Consider the following 11,162-nt stretch of genomic DNA (forward strand, 5'->3'; position numbering starts at 1 on the left):
TATTTTGCTCAGATGTCTTTTCTATCTTAACATTTCATTTAAGATTTTTTTCGTGCACACCAATTCTCTCCAAATGAATATGTCCTAGACTTTTTCTATGTGTACTAACGTAATTATTTGCTGCTTAATAAATTAGATGGCTTGGTTTTATTTCCTGACAATATGAGCACCGATGTCTTTTTTCAACACTACTCTGAGCTCCCTCACTTCCTATTCCTATATCCTATCCTTCTCTATTCAAGTAGGATATCTGATGACTCGAGCTGACATTGAACTTTGGCTTCTTCTTCCTCCATCTCGCCAGTGCTGAGGTTGTTGGCAAGCATCACTACACCCAGCTTAGCACTGAGTTCTTCAAAAGATGTACTGGCTGATTTTTTTTCCTTTCGTTTTTTGTACTAAAACTAAAATGCTATTTATCATACAAAGTAGTCATTTCAACAAATTATGGTGCTTTTCATAAAATGATTATGCCATGGCATTTAGCACTTTAGTGCTGGGGTGGATTTTATTTATTTCAATTCAGCATTAGTCTAGAATTAGGATTCAATTTTGCTCTTTCTAAAAAAAATGACAATTATTGTTCTTACTGAAAATGTAACACCCATTCATTTTTTAGACATACAACATTATATACACACACATGGAGGGAAATTAGCTATAATATCACTTGTGACATTAGCTTTCCTTTATTCTGGCTTTCCAATCATGTATACAGATGTGAACATAGGGTAATATTTAAATGAAGCAAAAAACTAGCGTTCAAAAATTACTTCTACAGATTTAATTTCTATTTCACTCACGGTATTTGACACGCTATAGAACAGATTGGAGTTGCAAGGATCACACACTCAAATTTCAAAATCTAATGTTAAAGCCCCTTAAATATGCTCAGTATGATTTCTGGAAATGCTGGGTTTTATTTTATTTTTTTCTTTGGAAGTTGTTGTTCTTCTTTGGAGCTTGAGTTCCGATTTAAGGATTCCTTGGCGTCTTCATCAATAGGCTGCTTTCTCTCTGAATTTCAGAATATGTGACGTCCACGCTGGCTCCTCACCGGGGGATATCTGTGAGTGTCAGGGGATTGATGGTTGTCAACACCTTGGTACTTAACCTGTCCTTCTGCAGCATCTCATCAGTGAACCCAAGGCCTTTGCATGACTATATCCTCTTAACTCCTGGGAAGTCAGGGTCTTGACACCAGCAACCATTCTGTATTTCTTAAAGTAAAATACACTCCCCCTCTGTCCCTACTGCCAGATGGTTTTGCAGGTGCATTCCACGGGCCAGGGAAGCCATTACTGAGTGCCCATAAGCTCATAAGAATCCCCAAAGAAACAGACTGGGTATATGTTAATGATTATCAATCAGACAATAGATTTGTTTTAATTTATCCTATGTAAGTCTGCTAGACAGACGCTGGCAAGAGAGGAAAGCAGAATTTTTGAAAGGATTCAGACTACACCTTGCAATGGAAAAGCTACTCGTTTTACTTTAGATTCCTTGTAGGTTCTATTAAGAGAGACAATTTTGGAGGTGAATGTTAGAATTATTAATTATTGATTTGTTAATAGTTTTTAAAATAAAAACCATACTCCTGAAATTATGACAGAAGTGGGAAGGGAAACTAGTACTCTCCACACTGTCCTCAAACTCAGAATCCCCAAGAGCGCATTTGAAGCAAGGCCAGCTTTATTACAATCAGGTAGCTGATAGCTGATATTTGAACTTCTGGATCTTGCCTCACAACTAAATCCGTGTCAGGGGAAGAGTATGAATCAATTCGGGGATCCATGTAGGATTCTTAGCGTAAAACATTTCTCAGCATAGGAAATCATGACACCTTTTCACATGAACCGGTTCTGAGAAACAACCTTAAAGACTCTTGTCATGACAATTCCGCAGCCTCTGTCATTGCGTCTCAGGCAACGGCTGCCTGTGCCAATGAGTCTTGACCCTCCAGCCTTACTGCACCCTGGACAGAATTAGTTGGATATTCTTTTATTTTCTTCACATGACACATGCAGCTGCACAAACCTTATATTCTGCACAACATCTTGTATGGGGAATGTTTGTTTATTGAGAATAAATGTTTGTTTAATAATGCATAAGTGAGATTAAGTTGGTCATAATTATAGGGATTTTTGTGATGCCTGATAACATAAAATATATTATGAATGTTATTTATGTAATATTGTAATTTATTTTATTATGCATAAAGATAATAATATATGTTTATTCTTTTCTGTAGGCAAGGTTGAATCTTTGCTTGGAGATCCAACCTGAAGCTATGTAGAATTCGTTTCCTCTTTTCTTTATAACCTATTTAGTTTTAACAAGAACATTTGTTTGAGCATGAATGTGTGAGCCATGTGTTTAGCATGAACTTTTCTGCCTTATGGAAAACAACTTATACCTGATAGCAAGAGGAGACAATGAAATGGAAATCTTGGCTTATTGTCACTATCTGTGACCTTAGGCAAATCACTTTGCTGTGCATGAGTATAGTCACATTAAGATGGCATTAAAAAAGGGAAATGAATTTATAATGTCATTTGAGAATTACAGAAGATAATGGCTATGTAAAAGCTTTGGTATGGCCTGAGTAAGCCATGACTAGTGACTGTTATCATTTCCATTATCACCCCATAATTGTCATCTTCATCATCCTCATTATTATTACCAGAGACTGCCAAAGAATAACACAACCAAGTTATCAGTTGACTAATTTAGGAAAACCAAAATATTATATAAGATAAGAACTATATCTAAGAAAGTAGAAAGCAGAGGGATTCATAAAAATAGAAAGCAAGTGAAAGGAGGGATTTCATTCTCTTAAGAATGACTAATCTTTACTTTAATACATGCATAATTTAAATCAATTCCATATTGTCTTCCTGTATCAGGCCAAACATATGAACCACAATTAAAATATAATTCTCTAATTTTTACATATATATGTATGTACTACATGTATATGTGTGTGTGTTTATATACATCTATGCAAGACAGATACATAATGCAGATGTTTATGGAGATACACACATGCATATATATGTGGGTAATAAATTTACATTCCGAAAAAGGGAACCTGGTCAATACCCACCCTGCCACTTCGTATGAGCAATTTCCTGTGTCTTAAATATCATTTCTACGTGACCTTAAAACAAGAACTTCTTCCAATACAAACATTGTGATTTTTAAAAGAAGAAAACCACTGCTTTTCCCTCACCACATAGTTGATGCACCTGAGGCTGCAGCCTCCTGATACTAATCCTTCAGAAGAATTTATAAACAATATGGGGCCCACACACAAGGACCTCAGCCTGGATGTGAATGCGACCTCTCTACTGCTAGAGAAAAATCCAACAGTCCACATTTGTCCCAGTGCTGCACACATAATAACCTCCCTGCTCCGAGGAGAAACATAGGATATATAGAAGTAGAAATATGTCTGTGCTGATGTATTTGAGCTATGCACATCGATTCTTTTTCTCTGTTTTGTTCTATGGTAAGAAAAATGAATCAAAAGATGTCAGTCACCTTGATTTCAGTTCTAAAAGTTACCCATTGTGTATTTTCATGGACTAAGTTTGGACATCCGCCAGGGCTTCAATTTCCTTGATATCCTACTCTAACTCAAGTGACATCATTACATTTGTCCCCAGCCCATCAGGAAAGAAAAGGAGAGACCCCTGGCTTTACCTTGACAGTCCATCACAGAAGTGCTCTAAGAGAAGACCAGGACTGAGCCTTGACATGAACGACAAGAAACAAAGCCATTGGAGGGGAGGTATGCAGTGTGTGATTCCAAACTTACTATCACCTAATTTATCTTTCTCTACTGAGATGGAGGCTCAGGCTATAGCACATAAACCCCGGCAAGCCTACCAGAAGAGAGAGAAAATTGAGAAGATAATGTTATGAGATCTGGGATACACATTGACTCACTGCAGATGGGGATGGAAAACCTGATTCACAGTGGAAATTTCACTGAAAGAGCTAAAATTCCAGAGAACTTCCAGGAGATATGAACAGCAAGTGAGGCTGAGATTAGGCAGAGCACAGTCTACCTTCTGAGAGAATGTCCATGGCCTGACTTGGTTACATGGAAGTTACTGGGGCTCCCTTCAAAAGTCTCTGTTTCATCCTCTCTGGGGGTCCCAAAGATTAGTGAGATTGAAAATGAACATTATCTGAGTTTGAGTTAAGGAGTTAGCATTTCTATTGCTGTGAAGAGACATCATGACCATGACAATCCTTTAAGAAAATGTTTAATTCAGGTGGCTCACTAGTTTCAGAGGTTCAGTCCATCATCGTCATGACGGGGAGCACAGCGCGTGCAGGTAGACATGGTGCTAGAGGAGCAACTGAGAATCCTGCATCTTGCAGGCAGCTGGGACACTGGGCGGTATCCTGAGCATAGAAAACCTCAAAGCCCTCCCCCACGGTGACACACCCACTCCAACAAAGCCACACCTCCTAATAGTGGTACTCCATAAGGGATTATGAGGGCCAATTATTCTCAGCCTACCACAGAACCCATGCCTGAGAAAACCAAATACAATCGTTTTTACTAAAGTAGCATAACAAGAAAATGACTCACATTTGGGGGATGTATCATTAGTATCCCAAGGCACATAAATATTATCCTCTTTTGATTATTTCCTCTCCCTGTATGATTCTAATATGTCAGCTTCTTGTGATGGTTTGAATAAGAAACATCTCTCATAGTCTGAGGCATTGACTACTTGGCCCCCAGTCTTCAATGTAGCTGTTTGGAGATGTTTAAGAGGTGTGGCCCCGTTGAGGGAAGTATGTCACTGAGCGTAGACTTTGAGATTAAAAGCCTTGCGCCTTTTCCAATTTGCTTTCTCTGATTTGCCTCTGTGATTCACAATGTGAGTTCTCTGCCTCCTGCCATGCTTCCCACTATCTGGGGTCAGAAGGCAAAGCAGAGTCTTCTGCAAGTTGCCTTGGCCGTGGTGATTCTTCAAAGCAACAGAAAAGTAATGAATCTAGACCACGTCACTTTGAAAACCTCTGCCCAGTCCAACTACCCCTCCGGCTACCGAGCAGAACCCACCTGGTTCTCACTCTGTCATCCACATCACCCAGGTGCCCATTATTTATATCAAGCATTTGTTCATTTGATATGTTAGTCCATCAGTTTACTAATTATGCACTTCTTTAGTGATTTTCCTCATCTCCTTCATAAAATGCATGAAGTGACGGGGGGAAGGAATTTACTTCAGTTTCTTTCCATATTTTCCACATTTGCATATCCACTGCATCGAATGAGTGCTGGCCGTGTGTCTTGTGCTTGAATGAAGGGTGAGGCTCCAGGGTCCCTGCTCTGCCAGCTGGGAGTGTCCTTCCTCCCAGCTGGATTTTGAATCCCTCCCTCCAGATGCAGGTCACACCCTTTTATCCTGCTGCAGCTCAGATGCTGCAAAGTTCTCTGCCCTGCCTGTTGGTGCTCGTCCCCCTGACTCCTCTGGGACGTTGAAGAGCACAGCAGACAAGGATGGGATCTGTCAGTCTTCATGACTCCCTCCCTTGTCCTTTCCAACTCTGTAAGCTTCAGGGAAAAGATTTAACAACTCTGTGACTCAGTTTCCCATATGAAAATGGGGAAAATAGGGGGATAAAAATGTAGTGGTTGTTGGAATAGATGGGACCACGTGTGTAGAATCCGGCAGACCTTGAAACTCGATAAACGCTAAAGATTCACAATGATTTTCATTCCACACATTACAGCGCTTGATCAAAATGTTATATTTTATTTAAATTTTTCAGGTTTATTTTTTCTTTGTTTCCTGTTACTTTTGTCAGGCCATAGTACCTTGCACAATGTTGTTGTTACTTCCCACACAAATAATTGTCAATTTGTTTAGGTAGCATGTATCTATAGCCACAACACTCAGGAGGAAGAAAGAATGCCACAGGTTGAAGGCTACCAGGACTGCAGAGGACTGTCTAGAAAACAGAACAAAAAACAGCTTTTGCCTAACCAACCATAAAGGAAAAATAAAAGAGAGATGACAAAGGTCATTACCCACTAACTCAAAGGGTCACAAATCCTTCACATTATTAACGTTGTGATGAAGAAAGATCTGTGGTTAAAAGTCTGTACTTTTGCCAGTAATTTCACCTTAGAATTTTTTTTTTTTTTGTTATTCTCAGTTACTACCTCCTTCCAAGCACACAGGCTTCAAACTTGTCACGAACTTGGGTAAATTTCCTATCCCCCGAGGAGTATTTTATCACTATTGGCTGGGAAGCAATTGGAATATTGTCTTGTGTTTGATTTTACCTAAACGATAATTCACAGATCCATTGGATCTTTGCCCAGACAATTGAAAATAAAAAAAAAAAATCAAGAAACAAATTAAACTAAGTGATGCTGATTTCCATCTTGGAGAAAGACAGATGAAGATTCAGGCAGTGTGAACACTAGGGGAATGAAAAACAAGCCCCCCTGGCATTCCTTCCGGGTGTGTCACTGGTGGGTCCGCCCTCTGTATTCTATAGAATTCCAGCATTAACAGTTCCAGCTGGCAAGTTAGTTGGGATGCTGTAATGCTCCCTGTCCCTGTGCAGCTGAGTTCAGCATCTAGTTCCACTTTTCCCTTCCAAAGGGCTGGGAAGATATCCTTGGAGACATGTGCGTGCTTGCTGCATGGAGAAATCGAATCCCCACTGTCCTTTATAGCTCCAGGATTCGTGCCATCCCTCGTTCAGCTTTTCAGGATCCAGGTTTAAATTTTAACAAAATGAATAATATTCAAATTAGCCTGAAAGAGTAAAAAGGAAGTTCATGTTGCACTAGTTATTACAAAGGGATTTTTTTTGCTCCCGGTGTATGCATGCTTATGTCTGCCTGCAGGGTGGAGCTGTTCTTGCTTCCCTCCAGTCTGTCATAGCCATTGTTTGGATGCTACTGGAATCAACTGATTTTTCAATATGGGAGAAGGGTTAGTGTTGAGATGGCCTCCTCCTTTCCAGCACTATTGGCTAAGAAGCGACTGAAACACTGTCTTGTGTGCTTCGACTTTACCTAAATGACACTCCATACATCAGTTGGATTGTTTCCCAGAAAACTGAAATAATAAAAATCAAGGAAACAGAGTTAAATGATACTTTTCTTCTCTTCTCCCCCTCTTCCTTATCTTTCTTCTTTTCTACAATTGTTCTCATTTAGCCGCATCTTTTTCTTCTTCTTTTTTGATGAGTATACCAAGTGTTTTCAATTGGAAAATGTATAATTCTCCTCCAAATCCATCCTTGTAACAAACGAGCCATAACAAAGAAGTCTATAAGTGCCCTGTCCTGATGATACACTGTGGAGAATTTTCTACTACAGTGGATAAACTCTATCTCACCCTTTTCAATAGTATCAGTATGAATAAACCATAATTTTCTCACTATAATTTTCTCAACATAATTTTCCACCAATATGTGGGGGGAAGTTAATGTTTTGGCTTGTTTCTTTACATATAGATTCTTTGGGCAGATTGCAAAATAGAAAGAAGGTGCCCCTGCTTCAAAAAATTACCTATGTATTTATCTATCTCCGTTCATGTGAATCTACACATACAACTATATAAAATTACATTTTCCCGTATAGATAATATGTGTTGTATTTCACTGTATATAGTTAGCATAGATATTACTATAGTGTTTGTTTTTTTCTCTTTGATTCTATCAGCTAGTAATTTGGGATAGAAAATGGTTCTTAACACGCTCAAACAGAAAATGCTTTATGCCGTGTTTTTCTCAGAAAACTCCAACCTAGAATGAAATAGGCCCCAAATCAAAGCCTTTTCCCATTGCCGTCATGTTATTTCAAGGATAATTTCATTTATGTTTTTCGCAGCCCATTGTTTGTGTTTTTTTTTTATCTACAGTGCAAATGACCATCTTTGCAGGCTGGCTTACAGGGTGCCTTCTGTCGCATCAAAGAAGTAGCCTGGGGATTGGGTAGAACTAGAGCGAGCAGACAATTCGCACCACTTTACGTACGCCCATTTGCTCATGAACTTTTGTAATGACCCAAATGTATCAACTTCCCTGCCTGCGTACTTTCAGATATTGGTTGGGATATCAAGCCAGCAACCTTTCTCTTGAACCAGTAATGTAATACAAAACACACAGCAGAGGTCTATAGCTCGAAACGGAAGGATGTCCCCCGTTTGGCACTCTGAACCAATGGCTTATTCAATAGTCCCTCTGCTAAAGTTCTTTGACTCACACAAGAATGAAATGTGTCTAGCTGATATTTTGGCATAGAATATTTTAATATGAAAGAAATGAAAAAATTCAGGGTATAAAAAGACCCTCTTGGGATTCATTAACTCTCAACATATGTAAGTTCACATAATCCTCCAACAACCTGTGAAATACATGTTTGCAGATCTGACCCTGAAGCTTGGAGACACGAAGTAAATCCATTGAAGTTTATGCAAGTAAGAAGGAATGTCCACAATCTATCCTATTTTTAAGCCCAATTCTGCAGCCCACAGCTTAAACACCAACATGACTCCAGTTACCCATTTATCTGACTCACTGACCCATGTACAATTTGTCCAGATTATTTTCCCCTTCCTTGTTGAAAGTGTCATGACAGCCTGAGTCAGCAAAACACACAGAAGGCTGTGATGTGTATTCCACCAGTTCTGGTATTACCACAGGAGCTGAATGGCTCTGGCCTACTCTTGGGGAGAAAGGGGTTACTTCAGGTTTCGCTGAGTTGACTCCTCCCTGAGATCTACATTTGTCCCAGAAGTGCTCGTGGTTGGTGTCCGGACTACTTCACACTGCACAGTTTTTGGCCTCAGACTTCCTCCTGCGATGCAAGATATGTCTACTCTAGTGTATTGCAACTAAGGGGTAAAAAAGACAAAAACACTTCAAATGTTTCTATTATAGAATGCGCAGGTGAACGTAACATCTCTCCCCCTTGGTTTCTCCCCTTTATGTCTTAGAAAGTACCACAAAAGCCTCAAGCTTCATAAATTGTTTGTGGTAAGGGGGATGGGAAGTACCATGCTTACCGTGGCTCTGCCAGCTACCCTGAGCCCCCCAAGGACTTGAGCATTGATAATTCTAGACATTTCTCAAAAGCAGAGGCCTAAAGTTATGTTCACCTCATCTTCAAAGGTAGCCCATCTTCTTTCACAGTGACTATGAAATATACAACCTTTCCGTACTCCGTTGCGGAGGGGCTTCTGTCTCTGAACGTGACAGCTAATACAACAGCAAAGTGCATGCAGTTAATAAATAACCTAATACCACCGTCCTCTCCCTCGAGGAAAAAAAGGCTTAAGTTGGAGAAGTTTGGAATGGAATTGCCCTGGAAAGAAACTCTGGGTGGCTGGGGTGTGCTCTGCAAGTAGTTGGGCAATCTTTGTGTCAACCTTTTTTCGTTTGCATTCAGTCTATAGGAGGAAACTCAGCCACCAGCGGAAGGAACCCTGAGTTCCCATGCTGTGTGGTTAAGACTAAATCATTGCTGGTCCCTCTTCCAGTATCCCTAGCACAAACCATGCCTGATGAGGTAGGCTGCCAAGTTTCAAAGCCACCAAAGGCAGACACCTGAAACTGGTTTCACACTGCAGAGCCAGGGACGTTTGGGGTTGGAAGGAATTGGAAGTGGCTAAAACCACAGTCGCACCGAGGGCTGGCAAGAAGGGAAGAGGGCTAAAAACCAAAGGTGGGTGCAGGGGAGCCACCTTTCAGTGTACGCTCCGGAGCGCTCAGCTCTGCCAGGATCACGATGCCTAGCAAAGCATCCCGACTCTTGCACACTCTTGCACGTACATCCTGGACTGGTCCCGAGTCAGTCTCGCACTCGAACTTACAAAGCAGTGCACCCAGGGATCAGCTCCACTCTTCTAGTGAAGGCTATCAGCTGGATCAGCCAAGTACATGCATAGGTCCAGACTCCAGCCTTTCCAGCGCTACGCTGGAACCCAAGATACAACTGGCTTGCCCAAAAGATGTAACCGCATCCTACGTGCTCAGCGGAGAACCAAACCGGCTCAAATCCCAGCGAGGAAACCACACACTGCAGTGACAAGGGCTTTGGTGCCACCTGCTAGGACCATAATGAACAATGCCCGGGACCCTCTGCCTCCTCTCTTTCCAGGACACTCACCATTTGTAGCCTCTGCCGCGCTTGAACTTGAGGGTGAGCACTGTCTCCAGGACCAGCAAGAGGTTGAGCAGGGCCAGCAGCCAGTAACGGTGCTCTTTCTTCACCCAAGTCACTCGCCACACGGCGACCAGAGAGTGCAGCACGAACAGCAGCCTGGTGACCAGCGCCTTGAGCAAAACCAGCCCCACCATCCTGCCGGTGCGTTCTGCCAAGCCGGCGCGTGCGCCCTGCCGACCCTTTGGGCAAGCACCCTGTGTGCACCCCTGATCAGGAGCGGGACAGTAGCTGGACAGCACCGGGACGGCGAGTACAGGCTGAGTTCTTCCTCACACTCCCGCGCAGGACTCCGGTAGGACAGGAGAGCGCTGCTCGCCCCGCCCCTCCAACTTCCAGAGAACTCTTCAAAGACAGAGTCCCAAGCCAGCTTCTCCTGGCTGCTGGGCTCTGCAAGGCATAGGAGGCTGCACCACCCAGGCTCCCCCGGGTGTTTTCCTGCAGCGCTGCCCATCCTCCTGCGGATGCTGGGGGCCAGCCTCCATCCCTGCCCTCTTCCCCACCCCCAGGACACCAGGGAATCCGCAGGAAGGCCCTCCACCCGACTCCGAGCAAATGGATGTGAGCTGTCAAGGTGCTTCAGGACTGAAAGGGGGAAGGGCAAGCACACATTTACCCTTTGCTTTCCTATCCAAGTGTTCTCTAGGTCGTTCCCACATCAGAAAAGTTCAGCTGGCCCTCGTGGTGACTCGCGAAACTGGTACTCAAGAGAACCAAAGAATCTGCTGTTCAAGCAATTTTAGAACTGAAGTTTTTGTCCAGTTTGAAGAAATGAAACTTCCAGGGAACAGAGGCAATCAGGCAGGCTGGCCTTCCCCAGCCTCTCCATTCAGCGAAATGCACAGCCTTGGCATACTTAGCCAGGGCTCTGGAACTCCATGAGGTGGAGGCAGGGGGATTGCTGTGAATTCTAGCCCAGCCCAGGCTACAGGGTGAAACTTTAACTCAA

General features: G+C 42.3%; 1 protein-coding gene across 1 annotated transcript in view; it reads right to left on the bottom strand.

Moving 5' to 3' along the window:
* Tmem26 (transmembrane protein 26) overlaps positions 1-10,883 on the bottom strand; it is a 46,186-nt gene extending 35,303 nt beyond the window's left edge. Inside the window, exon 1 of the mRNA XM_075980058.1 lies at positions 10,160-10,883. Coding sequence (XP_075836173.1) covers positions 10,160-10,350 — 191 coding nt within the window. The 5' untranslated portion in view covers positions 10,351-10,883. The remainder of the gene's footprint in view (positions 1-10,159) is intronic.
* Between the last annotated feature and the right edge of the window lie 279 nt (positions 10,884-11,162).

Source organism: Microtus pennsylvanicus, chromosome 7, assembly GCF_037038515.1.
Source record: "Microtus pennsylvanicus isolate mMicPen1 chromosome 7, mMicPen1.hap1, whole genome shotgun sequence".
Lineage (NCBI taxonomy): Eukaryota > Metazoa > Chordata > Mammalia > Rodentia > Cricetidae > Microtus > Microtus pennsylvanicus.